This window comes from Zootoca vivipara, chromosome 1, assembly GCF_963506605.1.
Source record: "Zootoca vivipara chromosome 1, rZooViv1.1, whole genome shotgun sequence".
NCBI lineage: Eukaryota > Metazoa > Chordata > Lepidosauria > Squamata > Lacertidae > Zootoca > Zootoca vivipara.
This window is the reverse complement of record NC_083276.1, coordinates 47,659,379-47,676,640: the sequence shown is the minus strand read 5'-3', so window position 1 is coordinate 47,676,640 and position 17,262 is coordinate 47,659,379. Positions and strand designations below refer to the sequence as shown.

At 41.9% G+C, this 17,262-nt stretch overlaps 3 protein-coding genes across 4 annotated transcripts in view; 1 reads left to right on the top strand and 2 right to left on the bottom strand.

Annotated features, from left to right (window-relative positions):
• The window catches only part of LOC118084346 (retinol dehydrogenase 12), a 21,386-nt gene extending 17,811 nt beyond the window's left edge, over nt 1-3,575 (bottom strand). For both annotated transcript variants that reach the window (XM_035113780.2, XM_035113790.2), the window contains exon 1: nt 3,399-3,575. The gene's annotated coding sequence lies outside the window, so the exon portion shown is untranslated. The remainder of the gene's footprint in view (nt 1-3,398) is intronic.
• Nucleotides 2,856-17,262, top strand: VTI1B (vesicle transport through interaction with t-SNAREs 1B). The gene is made up of 6 exons (XM_060273989.1): nt 2,856-3,162; nt 4,505-4,563; nt 6,684-6,875; nt 11,246-11,419; nt 12,862-12,923; nt 14,729-17,262. Exons 1-6 carry the CDS (start codon nt 3,045-3,047, stop codon nt 14,817-14,819), a joined length of 696 nt encoding a protein of 231 aa, XP_060129972.1. The 5' UTR covers nt 2,856-3,044; the 3' UTR covers nt 14,820-17,262.
• The window catches only part of ARG2 (arginase 2), a 29,664-nt gene continuing 27,461 nt past the window's right edge, over nt 15,060-17,262 (bottom strand). The window contains exons 6-8 of the mRNA XM_035113768.2: nt 17,065-17,169; nt 16,754-16,890; nt 15,060-15,497 (exon numbers count right to left, since the gene is read on the bottom strand). Of these exons, the coding sequence (XP_034969659.1) occupies nt 15,292-15,497; nt 16,754-16,890; nt 17,065-17,169 (448 nt within the window). The 3' untranslated portion in view covers nt 15,060-15,291. The remainder of the gene's footprint in view (nt 15,498-16,753; nt 16,891-17,064; nt 17,170-17,262) is intronic.

Sequence of the window (17,262 nt, the reverse complement as noted above, 5' to 3'; positions counted from 1 at the left end):
GCTATAATGACCAGCAGGTAGTAATGGCCCATCTTGTAACCCCATACTTATTTGGAATTATGTGACTAGATACCCATAATTAACTTTTGCTCTTCTCCCCTCCTAGAGCCAAGCTCTGTGCTCCTGGACATCTCTTCCTTGGCTCCTGGTCTCACTGGCTTTAAATAGGCTAGAGAGGCCACACATGCTCCTTTTTCTGGGCTCAGGGCAATTCCATGAAATATATTTGGGAGCCTGGCACTGCACCATTGTCGTGGTGATGGCACCACACTGTCTGGTCCACTTGGCTCAATCATGTTAGCTGAAGTTGCATAGCAATTGGCACCTCTGCTATTATGACAGCAAGCTCTTTGGGGCTCATCTGAACTGCTATGGAGTACTTCTGTACATGTATGGATACATATACATATATGTATACGTGGGTGGTGCAGTGGTCTAAACCACTGAGCCTCTTGGGCTTGCCGATCGGAAGGTCGGCACTTCGAATCCCTGCAACAGGGTGAGCTCCTGTTGCTCTGTCCCAGCTCTTGCCAACCTAGCAGTTCGAATGCACACCTGTACCAGTAGATAAACAGGTACCGCTGTGGCGGGAAGGTAAACGGTGTTTCTCTGCTCTCTGGCTTCCATCATGGTGTTGCGTTGCGCCAGAAGCGGTTTAGTCATGCTGGCCACATGACCCGGAAAGTTGTCTACGGACAAACGCTGGCTCCCTCGGCCTGAAAGCGAGATGAGCACTGCAACCCCATAGTTGCCTTTGACTGGACTTAACCTTTACCTTTTTTTACTTTACTGTTGTATCAGCACCCCAGTGTACTCCACAAGCATCTTGAGTATTAGTTATAAAGTGCCACCATTGTACTTTCAGAAATAAAGTGCTTTACAACCAAATATACCTTATTATAATAGTGTCCTAAATTCATACTGCCCCCTTTTCTCTTGCTGAGAACTTTAATACATAACACTTATGCTGCTGCCAGTCAGCACAATACCAAGCAAGATGAGCAGAGAGGGAGTAATCCTAACTCAGGGCCCCCTGGCTCCAGGGATGATGAGCAGCAGAGCCAGATAACAGCCGGGGGGGGGGGTTCAGCCCCACTAGCCTCCCTCGAGTAAGTAAAGCTAAACTTTTTGTGAAAGTGCAGTATGTAATGGATGTTTTAGTGCTGCTAACACTCTACTAAATTGCCCCTGTAGCCTTTACTAGGAAGAAGGGGATATTTGCGAATAAAAGAGATTGTTAAGAACAAAAAGAGAATACACTGCCTTCTGCAAGGCAGCCAATATATGTTTCAATTGGTTTCAATAGGTGATGGCTATGGGATCTTCTTGTATGCTTTCCTCTGTATATTGCCATTTCCTGTTTCTATACTATTGTTTGGTGCTATGCTCCCTTTGTATTTCAGTTAGAGATGGACCGTCATCAGATGAATTAAGCATCTCGTTCCATGTCTGGAACTGTTTCAAACTCTACTCTTATTTGGGATCTGTAATGTCGCTCTCATCTTGTGGCATAGGAGCCAACTCCTAGGGGCCATGGGGGCTTTGGCCCCCACAATACAATATTTGAAGGGGCCTGGCCCCCACAAAGCTGATGGGCATTCCCATTCAAATGGTGTGTGTGTGCTGTGTCATGTGACTTTGTGGGGCGGAGCTTACCTGGGCCCCCACAATATTTTATTCACGTTGGCAGCCCTGTCTTGTAAAATGTTTGAGTGATTGGTGCTGATTTGGAGAAGCTCCCTTAAATCAGGAAGCAGTTGTAAAGACTAGGGAAAGCGTAGAAATGCTCGGCATAACAGTGTTTTTGACTTAATTTGGATAAGGAGTTGAACTGATTTGTAGAGCAAGATTTTGACAACTAAAGAAGGCCCCTTTAGACCAGGATTTTTTCTGTGGGTATACTCAACAACAAGCCATTGATGTCCCAAGAGTGCATTAGTGGTGGATTAACTAGACCATCCACACATTCTGCTAGGTTAGTTGTTCTGTAATATTTCTCCAGTGTTACCACATTATCGCTTTCTAGAGGGGCTGCAGCTCAGCAAAAGCAGGACAACAAACTAACTAACCTCCAAAAACATTTGTGATATAAAAAGTTATGGGACGTGTACTGATTGGAAAGGAAACTTCTGCAGGTGCAGACAGTGTTGAAAGCTGTTACGAGCACAAATCAGCATGAATACAGAATAAAAAGTACAAGCAAATGTTATCTAGGAGACCACTGTAAGCAGATGAAAACAGTAGCAGGATTCTAATAACACTTGTAATTTAGCAAATAATAAAGAGATATATAAAATATGGATTATGAAATAATATGCAGTTGAAAAGGTTGACAATTGGACCCATGGAGAGGAGGGTGGGAACTCTGGAGATTCAGAGAAATATCTAAATATGGATATGTATTTTGTATTGATATAATTCTACACTTGTAAAATCAAATAAAAATTATTTTGGGGGGGGCGGGTGGTAACAAGCAAATGAGCCTAACTGCCAACAGTGTGAAGACTGCTGCTTTAATGCTCTCTCCTCTGAACAGGAGGACACAAAAAAGTTATAAAAAGTTGCCATAGATTATTTAAAAATATATATTATTATTTAAAGCAGTGTTTTTCAACCACTGTATGTTGCCTGGTGTGCCGTGGGAGAATTACTTTATATATAGTCAATATAGGCACAGGGTTAAATGTTTTAACATTTTCTAATGGTGGTGTGCCTCCTGATTTTTTTCATGAAACAAGTGTGCCTTTGCCCAAAAAAGGTTGAAAAACACTGATTTAAAGGTATCTTTCTATCTCCATGGAATTGATTTCCCCTCCAGAGGCTGGGCGGCGCTGTGCAAACGACGCTTCCTGGCGGCGACGCGGCTTTAGGCCCCCGGATGGCGGAGCGGGGCTCGTTTCGGGGACAGGGAAGGCCCCCGTCCGCCTCTCCTCCTCCCGGAAGCGCCTGCGAGGAGGTGGCGGGGACACCGACCAGGCCGCGGTGACCCGGGGCGGCCTCAGATTCGTGAAGGCGCCGCTTTGCTCCCGCTCCCTCTTTGCGCCATGGCGGAGCGCGGCGCCGGCTCTTCGGAGCACTTGGAGCGGCTGCACGAGATATTCCGCGGCTTGCATGGGGAGCTGCGAGGAGCCCCCGAGAGGCTGCGCGGGAGCTCGGCCGTTGGTACGTAGCAGCTGGGCCCGAGCGAGCCGGGAGGTGGGGAAACGGGACGAGCCGTGCGCGGGCCCTTCCGCCACTGCTCCCGGCAAGCCCGGATCCTGCAGCGCTGCCGTCCTGCTAGGCGTCGGTTGCTGCAAGAGGGGTTGCCGTTGATTATTATTATTATTATTTATACCCCGAGTTTATTTTTGCTGAACCCGCCTCTCAGCAGCATCCTGACCGAGACGCAGAAACCCTACCGCTTCTCTTCGCAAGGAGACTGAAGTGACCCGGGGAAAACTTCCTCGCTGATTTCTGTCAAAGGAGGAGGACCTGTAATAATAATTCATCATCATCATAATAATAGGTGACCCCGCCCTCGCTTCGAAGCGATTCTAGGCGTGAGGCGTGGTTGGAATGCGGAAGGAAGGCGAAGTTCAGCGTGGAATTTAATGCAGTTTAAAAAAGAAACCTGGTGCTCAGAACGACCCAGAGAGATCACAACCCCAGAAGGTTGCCTCCTATCGGTCGATCCTAGACATTTCACAGTGGAGTTCAAATGGTTTATGCTTATAAACGTCACATGGTTTATGCTTATAAACGTCACATTTTGCTCTAGCATAGTACCGTAGTAGTAGTAGTAGTAATTTTATTATTTTTACCCCGCCCATCTGACTGGGTTTCCCCAGCCACTCTGGGCGGCTCCCAAACAGAATGGAATAAAAAGTCAAACATCCTAAACAGGGCTGCCTTCAGATGTCATCTAAAAGTCAGATAGTTGTTAATTCCCAATGAACTGATGTTTTACAGTGGTTTTGTACAGGGTTTTTGGAATGCCTGACTATATGCATTTCGTTACTGTAATTAAATCCAAAATATGGATGTGTAATCCTTTTTAAAAGGAGGCAGAAATATTGTGTGGACAAGGCCTATGCATTACAAATGTGGCCTCTATATCCTGTTGTATTACAGCTCTCACCAGCTTCAGTCAGCATTGCCAGTTGTTGGGGATTTGGTAATTGTAATCCGTCATCTGAAGGACACCTTGTTGGCTGCCCCTGAATCTCCCATGCTACCTTGTTTGATAGAGTGAGATCTAGTCACCAAACTGATAGGGTCCATGGCTTGGTTGAGGACTAGGAGGATTACATATCTTTTGGTAGTTATTTCTAAAGTGTTTTTACATGATCAGTTAATACAGTTTGACTATGAAAATAATTTTCACTGAAACAATAAGATAGTTAAAGGCCGTCACAAAAGAATGTATATACCGGTACTCTTACGTGGATTTGCACTGAGAATTCCTTTTGGCACTGCTGATTGTTTTGCTATTTTTTTTCTTCATGTTTTCTGTTATGTCTTCTAGAAGAGAAGAAGAAGTTGATTCGAGAATTTGATGAAAAACAAAAAGAAGCAAATGAAACGGTAAGGATATGAGTTGTAATTGAAGGAAGAGAGCTTTTAGAACAGCTATGGCCATTCCAGGACGGGGAAAGCCTTGTCACGGTAGCTAGTGCAGAATGCTGCAGCATGATTGCTGACAGGAGTGAGGCCTTGCCAGCATATAACACCTGTGCTCAGAGATCTACAAGGGATGCCGATTTGCTACTGGGCCACGTTCAGGGTGTTACTATTGGTAAATAAAGCCCTTAACTTGGGACCAATTTACCTACGAGATCTCCTTACCCCACATATGCCCACTCAATCACCTCTTCAATCAGTAGAACTGGCACTACTACAGGTGCCACATAATACTTATTCTGCATTTGTAAGAACTCTCTTGTTTAGTGTGGCAGTGCCTGCGATTGGAACCCCAGCCTATTGAGATCAAGCAGGTGCATTCACTGCTGAAAGCATTCTTGTTTAGACAAGCCTACCCAGATGATTTAAAAGTTGAGGTAATTTTAATGTTTAGATTTTTTTACAATCAAGTGCTGTATAAATGTTATGAAATTAATAAAAAAAAGAGGTAAGGTTGCATGCTCAAAAATCGTTAACTGACTCATCTAAGCATAACAGTGAGTGCTGTAACAGATAACTATTAGATAATTCTTTTAAAATTGTACCAAACAAAAACTTTCAGTATCTTTTCAGATTCTGCTATATTTTTAGAACTTTTTGTGTGCCATTCATTTTCTGATTATTGCTTTTATGTTTTTTCAATAATATTTTTCAATTGATAAGAGAAACTATTTACTTTTAGTTCTGTTTTTGTCTTTGGAATTTTTATATTTTTAGGAGGGCAAAAATAAAGAAGCTTGCTGAATATTCTGTACACCATGATTTAAACACAGAGAATTATATAGCCTATTAAGAAATTTGGGTGGGGATAATGTTTTTTACAAAATATAACACAGAGTCCTGGCTTATTAGCTATCCTCGCATAGCTGCCAAGTTTTCCCTTTTCTCACGAGGAAGCCTATTCAGCATAAGGGAATTTCCCTTAAAAAAAGGGATAACTTGGCAGCCAGGGTGGATTTGATTTAAATCAAACTGATTTAAATCACGATTTAAATCACGATTTAAATCACTAATCAGTAAGGCTTGATTTAAATCATAGTTGATTTAAATCATAAAGACTAATTCTTGCTGGTATAACTTTATTATGCAAGTAGATGAAGATTTTTAGAATAACAACTTTTCATATTAGTTTTTTTATCCCCAGTTTAATAGGTTAATCATTCATATTTGGACAACTTTACTGTTGTACTTAGGAAGGAGAAAAATAATCATTACCTTAATAATAACAATTTAAATAGATTTATTCAACTGAAACAATAACATTTCAGCAAATGTTATTTGCTTAAACAAACATCCATGTTTGTTAACTAATTTGGCTAAACAAAAACAAAATATATATATTTTAAGAAACTTAGACTGTCAGCCCAGCCTACACATGAAAAACCTAAATACTGTCCAAACAATCAGAAAAATATTGTTTCTATTCTATTCACTGAACTTCTTGAAACTTAGCACTGAAGGGGTTGCTTCTGTATTCATAGGTTTGTAGAACAATAGGATTAAGGTCTTTTTCTCAACTCTGTTCATGTTATAACATTTTTGCTGTGAAGAAGAGGCATGTGATCTCTGTTGAGTCAAATTCAGTTTTGAGAACTGCAAAAGTAAACCAAGCACCTGTGATAATATCTTGTAGGCAGAGAAACTGCCCAATAATCTTACAAAAACCTCTGGAAGAGGTGAATGGATTAATGGAATTTATTTACCCCATAAATTAAACATATACAACCTTATACTACATAATTAAAAAAACTAATCTTTATTTCATGATGGAATAACCTTTGGATGGTAATATTCTTTCCTCAAAAAGCATTTTATTTAAAAAAATCCAATTTATAGCAAAAAAATCGATTTAAATCAAAAAAATCCGATTTAAATCAAAAAAATCCGATTTTTTTTATTTTTTTTAAAAAATCATTGATTTTTATCCACCCTGTTGGCAGCTATGTATCCTCGGACTTTGCTGACTTACGTCAAGGACATTTTTAACAAAGATTTTGATATCTGCTTTTTAAACCTTGCTAAAGCTACGGGAAATGGAAGAAGAACTGAAATATGCTCCAATGTCCTTCCACAATCAAATGATGGCCAAAATTCGGACTTACAGAAGAGAACTTGCCATGTTTCAGAGGAAGATGAAAAGTACAGATTTGGGAGTGGTTCCAGGAGGACATGGAGATCCAAAATTTGGGATCTACTCCACAGAAAATGAGCAAAGTGTGAGTACTAGGTATAAATTAACTATATTGTTTTTGTTTTATTTGTTTTAGTGACAAAGCTCTTATGTTTCTTACTAATTTTAATTATTTCCAATATGTACATAGGAGTTGTGATTGTATTTATTGCAACAATACAAGTGTACAGAAAAATACATAAGTTCTTCAGAAAGCGTAATTTCAGTAGTGCAAAATTAGTAGGGCTAACAATTTATTTTCTTCTTTTGATTTAAATACCAATACACTTTTTATATTGACAAACATCAGTAAAAATGTTTTTAAAGAGTCCTGCTAGGAAAGCACAGTTTTTTGTCGGAGAACCAGCCGACTCTTAGGTGCGAGGAAATCATGAGACGAGAGTCAGGAGTTTCAGATAGAGAGCATGAGCAGAGTGCTGAGCGAAGTGCTGAAGTGCCCACTGCCTCTCAGCCTCAGCTCCTTTATTATGGATGGTTTCCTTGTAAAAAACATTAACCTTTAACCTATACATGACTCATGCAAACAAGGAAGATGTGTAAACAGACAGGCTGGCGCCAGTGGTCACTTGATTGATTACCCCCAATAAACCTGTGCCTTACACAGAGAACTCCATTTGTACATTCCCACAGAGTGTTTCCTGTGTATTTTCCCACAGAGTGTTTCCTGTGTACATTCCCACATCACCTCTTTCTTTTTATTTTTAAGCAACAGGGTTAATTAACACGTGGAAAGCCAGATAGGGAGTCGCTGATACCTCGCAATGAAGGCTCCACATGAAATTCCAGTGGAGAGGCGTGCAGCCTGAAACCAGGTCATACATTGACCAAAGAGGGAGGGTAAACATTGAATGCAGCAACATAACATAACCAAGCCACAGGCTAATCCTATAACCGTCAAAAGTGTTTTCCTGATCCAGGCACCGTTAGGCAACCAAGACAGCAGCCATTCCCATGGATCAAAACCCATGGCAGGTTGCAAGGGCCGTGCAGCCACCAAGTTCTCCTTTCCTTGTATAGTATGAGTAATGTTAGGACCATTATCTTGCACATACATGCAACAATGACTATGTATTAAGGCACATACGCCTCTTTTCGAGGCTAAAATCACATCCTGTAATTCTGTATTGATCAATTTCATGCCTTTAACTGTGTCATTGAACAAAGCCTCTGTCCAGTTAGCTAAGTGATGCAAATCTCTATAATTCATTGCTACTCCTAATAATGGCAAAATACTACGAGCTATCTGAGTATCAGTATATGGTGTTATAGGGGCATTGACTTCGTGTTTATTGCGCAAGCGGGTGTGAGGAAGAGCATCTTACCACACAAAAGCCACAGATTTGATTGTAACACGCATGTGGATCTCCAACTCTTCCTCATCCAATCAAACCATGAATGAAAATCACGGCATGTAGCCTGTTGGTAATATGTCATGTATCTGGTAACATTATTAAGTGTTACCTTGGGCCTGCCGCTTTGGGTAGTGACGTTAAGAAAACAAGAGCTACCATTAACATATAAGTCCAATTACAATAAGGATAAGGACCTAAAAATCTGCTACTATCGTGATTAAAACGAAAACATCATGGAGCTACTTCTAATAATGATAATATAACAGGGGGTGAACTAATACGATTATCACTCATATTATTACTAATTCTAAAAGAGTCATTAATAGGAATACCATGCAGTAATATACCCAAGTGTCTTGACTACGAGGGAATATGTAAGCAAATCCAACAATCAGAATAGTTAAGCAATTTCGCAAACTGAGAAATATCCTGTACATAGGTATTATTATTCCATATGGAATGATAAGAGTCAGGTCTTTGATACTTCTGTAAAATGGCAGCACGCCTAGAGCGATTATGGCTTGCAGATCGAATAAATGGAAGGTGATCTTGACGGAGTGCAGCCATATTTAGAGCACGATGCCGCCAGGTGCCATGGTGTTTCAGACCGGGTGACAGGCGCTGTCCTCCAGAAAGAGTGTAGAAAGGTCTGCCTCCTCCCTCTGCGGGATCTGCGACGACTGGGCTGAAGAAGAAACTGTAGATGATCGCCAGGGTCGTACACAACGTGCTGGCACCCACAGAGGGTCCCCATCGATATCTACCGCGGCGTATCCGCGTCCCCAGGTAATCAGCGGTACAGGGCCACGCCATGCTGGATCCGGAAGTTTCCTGAAAGACACAAGGGGGCGAGGCAGCTCCTCCTCTTTTCTAAAATGTAATTCTGCTGGAGGAAGCTGCTCATTATGTGGATATAAAAGATTAAAAAGCACTTGATGCACAATATAAGATATTTCAGCAATAGGAGCGTTCTTTCCACTTAGTTGTGGAAAAAGCAGAGATTTAAAAGTTGAATGCTCAGCAATTGCTTGTCCTGTAGAATTAAAAGGAACACCATGAGTTAATTTCACATTCCACAATTCACAGAAATCAGAAAATCGCTTAGAAATATACGCAGGGCCATTATCCGTTTTGATGCTGCTAGGCTTTCCCATGACTGAAAAACAGCGCAGAATGTGCTGTATTACGTGCCTGGCTGTCTCCCCTTTTAAGGGCGTCGCCCAGATGAAGCCCAAAGACGTGTCCACCGTGAGGTGCAGTCTTGAAAAAAGAGGCTAACAACGGGGTGAGAGTGACATCCATTTGCCAAATTGAGAGAGGGGCAATCCCTCTGGGATTGACAGCATCAAAAGGAAACATGGTAGGGGCTTTAGAACAAGAAGAACATTGCGAGACAACGTCTCGTGCCTGAGAAATTGGTATTGGAAAAGACTTGGCTAAAACCTTGGCAGATTGATGAAAGGTGGCATGGCTCAGCAGAGGGTCAAAAAACAAAGAAAAGACCTGCTCTTGCTTCAAAGCAGCATCTGCTACAGTTTTTCTTAAGTGGAAGAAAATAAACCACTGCTTCTTCTCCTTACAGTATTGTTATGGTATATCTTCTATTGGTTAGGACTAGATTATGTGTGAAAGAATGGTTCATCCCATCTGCTGCTTATTTAATGTTATTCTTGAATAATATTACATGTGGGCATGTGGACCATTGAGAGAGCTGGAAGGAAGGAACAGAGGTAGGAATTCTTTTGCTCTCATTTCTTTTTCTTAAAGAGCTCCCCACAGTGCCCACACCCCTTCCACTAACAGCTCTCCCAGAGCTCCTGGTTGAATCCTGTCTCTCAGCAATTGTCTGCTCAGGACAGATTACAGCTATATAAAATGCACTATTAAAATCAGTTAAAACAATTCATTTTTTGATAGCAGAGAGCAGTGTGAATACACCACTGCAAATGAGAGGTGGTTTGCCAAGAGATCATAGGGTTATCTCCTCTGCTTCCCATATTTTCCTGCAGGAGTAGGGAGTTTTTCCATGGTAGGGATCTCCTCTTACATGTTCCAATCCCTGCCTCCTGCCAGCTTGGGGGGGGTATGCTTTTACTGTTATGTACATAGATTTCCACAGTCACTCTTTGTTGTTAAATGCATGACTATAAAGCTATAAAGGATGGGTAGATTATTGTATTTATTTACTACATTATATCCCATTTCCCCCACCCCAAGAAGTTCAAAGTAGCACACATGGCTCTCTGCCCCTGTATTTTATCCTCACAACAATCCTGTGAGGTGGTTTAGGCTGAGAGATAGTGACTGGCCCAAGATTATCCAGTGTGTTTCATGGCCAAGTGAGTATTTGAACCCTGGTTTTCCAGCTCTCTAACCAGGGCCTGAGTTGTTTAGGTGAAGGGACAGGGAGAGATGTTCAGGTATGAAAGGAATATGTTCTCCTTCTGCATTAGGTGATGAAACTGCCACAATTGTAGGGTATGGTTTGGTGTACTTGTGATAAAAGTAACAATATATTTTAATTATTTGTTCATGGGTTGCCTGCATTTTCAGCAAAGAAAAATGATTCAGACAGGAAATACCTTTTTCTGCGTGAGGCACTGTTTTTTTAAAAAAAAATCTGGGAAATTTATCTCTTTGTCCATTTATTTCCCCCTCAGGCATGTCTTTGACGATGGCAAAAGCTTATACAGTCATACCTCGGGTTGCGTTTTTTCACGATACGAATGTGGCGGACCCAGAAGTGTTTACTTCCAGGTTTCACCGCGCACAGGTGCAGAAGCGTTCTGCATGCTTTGCACATGCGCAGAAGCGCTCTATCGCGCTTTCACGCATACGTAAAAGCGCCGCTTGGGTTCCTGATTTTTCGGGGTGCAAATAGCACCCCGGAACGGATCAGGTCTGCAACCCGAGGTACCACTGTACAAGCATGGAAATGATCAAATTGGCCCATTTCGGCTCTGACGTCTCATACAGACCTTTATCAGAAGGTAAAATATCTTCTCTGCCTTTTAAAAAATGTGTCTTAATTGTCTTTTTAAAGACCCAGCTACAGTCTCAGAGGGTGCTGCTGCTTCAAGGAACAGAAAGCTTGAACCGAGCCACTCAGAGCATAGAGCGTTCGCACCAGATTGCTGCAGAGACAGATCAAGTTGGTACAGAGATCATTGAAGTACTTGGGGAGCAGCGGGAGCAGTTGGACCGCACCAAAGGCAGAGTGAGCGAAAAGCTTTCTTTGTTGTTTCACATGTTCAGAATAGAACACATGCCAATTCAAAAGCAAGAGCTAGGGAATTCTTTTTAAAAATGCATATTGGGGAAAACTATTTTGTTATGAGCACATAACTTCACATCCATCCCATAATAAGATAGACCTCAGGTTTCCTTTTTAGATCTGCCCATGCATCTTGATTTCCCTCAAGCCTCCTTGCTCCCCTCATGCAAGGTTTCTCTCTTCCCTATTTTGGGTGATTTCCCAGCTCAGCCGTCCACTTTCAGCAGCACAACCCCAGTGTTTCAGGAGAGCCTCTGATACTTCAGAGAGACTTTGCAGGAGATGCAGGGGAGGGGAAAAGATTGGTTCTGCAAACAACCTTCTGTTGTATCGGATGTAGGCCAGTACAGTATATCTAAAACAAGCACAAACTCCGTAATTTTGTTTCTATGCTGGCTGAAGAGCAGGGTTGCATTCTGCAGGAACCCAAGAAATGCACAAAATGTTTGTGGCACTGAATCTGTGGTTACATTTTTCTAAAAGCAAGTTTTAGCCCTTTTAGTTGTGAATAAGATGCTTGAAATTGCGTGGCTGAGGCCTGCTGAAATCTGAGAAGCCCACAGATTTGCTAAATTAAGTTCAGTTGGTTGCTGGTGGGGCTTTGGTGTCTTCAGAGCTCATTGGCCCTCCCCGTGAGAGGGAAAAAATGGCAAATTATACAAAATAAGAATTATGCAAATTTGCCCAGTTAACATAACTGTTATGGGTTGAAGAACTCACAGTATGGAAGATGTCTCTTGCATCATACCTATTTGCATGTGCTTAAGCCCTATTGGGGATGCTCCATTTGAATTGCCTGGGCACAGAATTTCACCATTCTTAATACAGAGTACACATAGCCATGGTTAACAATGATTATTTGAGACGTACTAGCCTTGCGAACATGGTAGCAGTACAGATACAGTGGTGCCTCGCTTAACGAAAGGATTTTTCAAGCGGAGGTTGCCTCGCTAGACGAATTCGTTTTATGAAAAATTTGTCTAGCGAATCGCAGTTTCCCATAGGAATGCATTGAAATTCAATTAATGCGTTCCTATGGGCAATTTTTTTAAAAAAAATAATCCAGTGCATTCCTATGCGATTCGCTAGACGAATTTTTCATTATAAGAAAAGACCCGTGGAACGAATTAAATTCGTCTAGCGAGGCACCACTGTATTTAAAACAAGAGTTAATCATGCCCTTGCATCGAAGTCTGTTCTTACGGTGCCACACTTATTGACTGCACCTTAAGAATAAGCATTTAGGCAAACTTGTGTCAGTTTGCATGTGGTTGAGCCTCATTCTGTGTACTTAATTTGTGATGCTGACCTTCAGGTGCAGGTATCCATGAGCACAAACTCAAGTTGCATCCTGATAGTAATGTTGCTTTTTTCCCCCTTTTTAGCTGGTGAACACGAATGAAAATTTAAGCAAAAGTCGAAAGATATTGCGTGCCATGTCAAGAAAGTAAGATGCCACTTAAATAATCAGTTATTTTGAGACTTTGAATTTGTTTTTTGATCTACTAAGTGCCAGCAGTCTGATTCCAGTGTGGTTCAAATGCGGCCCATCACGTTTATACAGATTTGGCCAGTCCCAAAATGTTCCCCGGTGCCTAAACATTGCCTTCTCATCCTTGCATGGATCCTGAGTTTTGATCAAATAGCATTTTCAAAAACCTGTGTGGAGCAGGTAGCATTGCCCCAAAAAGAATGCTGCCTTGAAGTGAAAACAAACAATTACCTGCTTTGCCAGGGTGTTCCCTGTAGGAAACATGCTTGCGAAGCAGACCCTTGCAGCCATCAGATCTAAACACCTACTCATCAGCTGGTGAGTAGAGTCTAATCCTTCTGGATGCTGCCTTGCCCTGCCCATTCTGATGGGTCAACTTTGACAGGTGGGCAGGATTGGTCACCTGAAGTCATCATGTCATATGATTGACAGGTGGGCAGGGGCACCAACCTATCAAAGGTGGTCTGTGGGGGTGGAGGGAAGTAAAGATCTGGTCCACTGAACCCAAAAGATTCCTCCATCTCTGCGCTAGAGAGAGATTTCTGAGCAGTCAAAAATGAAAGCACTTGAGCTGACTGTGGTTCCTTTAAATGTGCCTTTCTCTATACTTCTTCAGTTTACAGCCTTAATCTCCCCAACCACCCAGTACATCCTAGCCCTTATATATCCCAGTTGCTAAATTGATTCTCAATGTGAAAGCAAAAGAAAGCAAGGGAATGAATGCACTCAGAAAACATATTTTTTATTATTGAGCTAACTGTACAAAGGGAAACAGATCCAAGACAGTATTCCAGAAGATAGTGACTCTCAGTTGTGTTCTCTTGCTGAACTACAAGTTACGTCTGTTAACAGCCACAATTAGGTGTGAAGCATGCCTATTCCTCTCTATGGTGCATATTCCAGATATTTTCAGAAGTTTCTGGCCCATTATTTGGCTAACTACATAACTGTATATAAGTACTTCATGCTTATAGGAAGGGGTGAAGGTTATGGGGAAATGTTCCTGAAAATCATAGGATGTTTTATGCTCATTTCAGGACAAACTTTTTTGGCAGAATGCTGAATGAAGAGAGAACGCATTGCACAATTGTACACAAGCAACCTGAAAGTTTCTGAGTGGGCACTGGATACATTGCTGCCTTGGGGTTGCCATCAGGCAATAACAAAACAGCATGTGGTGCTACTTTCCCAGCAGTATAGCAGGGAAGAGCTGTTTGGGATAGTATCTCAGAACTTTCAGGTGGTGTAAGCAAGCAAAAATGCAGTATAGACTCAACTACAGTTGCAATGAATCATGGTTTGCTGTGATAATCTGAACTGAGCTTTTATCTTGCTACAAATTTGTTTCTATATCTTTTTTTGGTGACTTTTTGTGACATTCAGCATTTTCTTGAAATTGGTCACCTAGCTGGATTGTCACCAGCTTTTCAAGGTGTTTGTTTAGTCGTGTCCGACTCTTCGTGATGCTTTCCTAAATGTCTACCGGTACCTATTAAGTACTCAAATATAAGTTCTTGCTACTCTTCCCTTATTTCTTCAACATGGGATATAATCCTATATATATAATCCTATATGCACTCACCTGTGACTAAGTCCTAGACTTACTTAAGCGAAAATACACAATGGCTTTCACTTTCTAAATATGAAACTTGATGCTTCTATCTCATCTCAGTTGAGAATGACTTTAATGGGCAACATTAAATGCAAACTAGATTTTTTTGTAAACCCAAATAAATCTCATGTCTTATCTTTCCTTCTAGGGTTATGACGAACAAATTGTTGCTCTCCTTTATCATCATTTTGGAGTTAGTTATTCTGGGAGGTGTCGTATACTACAAATTCTTCAGCTGAATCTTCTTGACGCACACACAGCTGTTTTCAGGCCTTCCATCTATCTTAAGGACTGTATTACAATCATTGTCAAGGAACAGTTCTTCAGCAACAATTGAAATGAGTGGATTATATTTACACCTTATACATCACACCTTCAATACTGGTGTGTTGTCAAGTCTTAACAGCATGTTTGTTTGAGAATGCTGCAGGGCTACTGAGAGGAAATGTATCTGTAAAGAAAGACAGAGGGCAGCGAAGGGATGGTAAGTTTTTGTATAATTGCAAAGTAATAAACATTCACCTAAGCCGATGTGTTGTCTAGCTTGTAATACAGCGGAGTTTGGTCACGCAGTGGAAAAAGTAACTAGTCTCTCCAAAACTGGTGAACACTTCAGAGTGTGGTATAGTTGGGTTTTAGCCAGTCCATTTGAGTAGATCAGCAGAGCTGTACATAATGCCCATTTGAAGCATCTGTTGATCCTTGAGGGTTCTACATCCGTACTTGCTCTTCACTGTCAGATTCATCTGGTGAACTGGGTGTTGGGAGATCATTAAACAGGATGTGCGCTCCTTCTCTTGTTTGCCCAAAGCATGTAGCAATCACGTCTACTGCAAGGTTAACTGTTGCATTCACTTCCTCCTGTGAATCTCCAAGCAGTGGATTCACTTCTACAAGGTCCATGGCTGAAAGCAGGCCTGGGAAATTAAAGACACTGAGTTACATGGGCAGGTGTGGTCTGCACTATATGCAACGGCATATGGGTTTTGTATGAATGAATCCAAGGTTCCGGCCATGCATTGACTGAAATAAATTATTGCCGTTTTAAAAGCACTGTACAGTACTGCAGTATTTAGCATAATCTTATCTTGAATTGCCTTTTCAAACTGCGGGCCGAAAGCAATGTTAACTACTAGCCAGTTTGGCCCTGTTTCTAGTTATGCTGTTGCCAGTAGCATGCAACATTGTTATAGAGATACTGCAAATAAGTAGTTAAATGTTTTAAATGATGCTGCTACATGGATCCTTAGTGTTTTAAGGGTCCCTAACAGCTATAATTAAACTCGATAAAGAGTCAAGTGAGAGATATTAGGTTCCCACCTCCCCTTGCTATGGAAGCTGCCAAGGTCCTGATAATGGAAGGTTGCAAGGGAGCCTCAGTGAAGGCAACTTGATGATAGAGCAGCCATTGTTCCTGTAAGCAAGCCTAGTTTCATATGGGGAGTTTGTTAGGCATAGCTTTTAGCTGTAATAATTCTAACAACATTTGAGTAAAGTCGGTTTTTCTCTTGTACTAATAAGGAAGTGCAATTTGATGTCTGAAAGCACCTGAGAACTATCCTTATCCTTACTACTGTCCATTCCAATTTATCCTTGTTAATTTCCTTAGCATGGGATGAATTAAGGAAAAGAACCTGGGCTTCTTTCTCATTTACACTCCAACATTTTAAACCAGGGGTCCCCAAACTTACCCGGCTTTGGGCCGGTTCCTCTGGCGCTGATCATGAGGCAGGCCAGAGGGCGGGGGAACGCGCTCCCATACGCACGCGCACTTGCTTTTTCTGGTGCAGTGCAGAGCTGGAAATGGCTTCTGAGCATGCGCAGACGTCATTTCCTGTGCACTTCCGGGGCGGGGCGGCACAAGAAATAGCTTGTGCGCGTGCATATGGGAGCGCATCCCCCGGCCCTCCGGCCTGCGCTTGCGCACAAGCTATTTCTGGCGCCGCGCTGACCCGGAGATGGGCAACTGCACCACGGTGCGCTGATAAGAGTGGGCGGCAGGAGTCGTTGGGGGCCGCACAATTGGCTTGCACGGGCCGCATCCGGCCCCCGGGCCTTAGTTTGGGGGGCCCCTGTTTTAAACAAACACTTTTGTACCACAGCTGCCATGCAAGTGTTTACTTGTATCATGTTATCTAAAGCTGAAAGTAAAATGTGCTTGTCTGGTTCTTACCTGTGTTATGTATTTCCTCTGAAATGTACATGCCTTCACGATATGTTAATCCACCCAAGACAGGAGTCCCTGTTGCTGGAGCCAGAGTTGGGTCAAAGGCATCAATGTCAAAGCTCAGGTGGATTGGTCTTTGTCCTCTGTGAAGGAGAATCACTTTATAATACAGGTATAACCCATGTGAAATAAATCACATCATGGTAACTGGAGACTGAGCAGTAGGATATGACAAGCTGATTGTATGCTGACATGTGAATAGGTTAGTATTTTTTGCCTAACACTGCTTCCCAAAATGTCCACCCTCAAAGTGTTACCTGCCCAGAAGGTGGTCAAATGTTCTTTCCATCACTTTGTGGATTCCCAAACGATCAATATCTCTTGTTGAAAAATACTGGATGCCGTAGTTCTTCAAAATATAGCTGTTTAAGGAAAACATATAACTGTTTAAAGCTATAATGTTAATGCGGCATACCTCTTACTGATGCCAATAAAGGTTTTGATTGATTGATTGA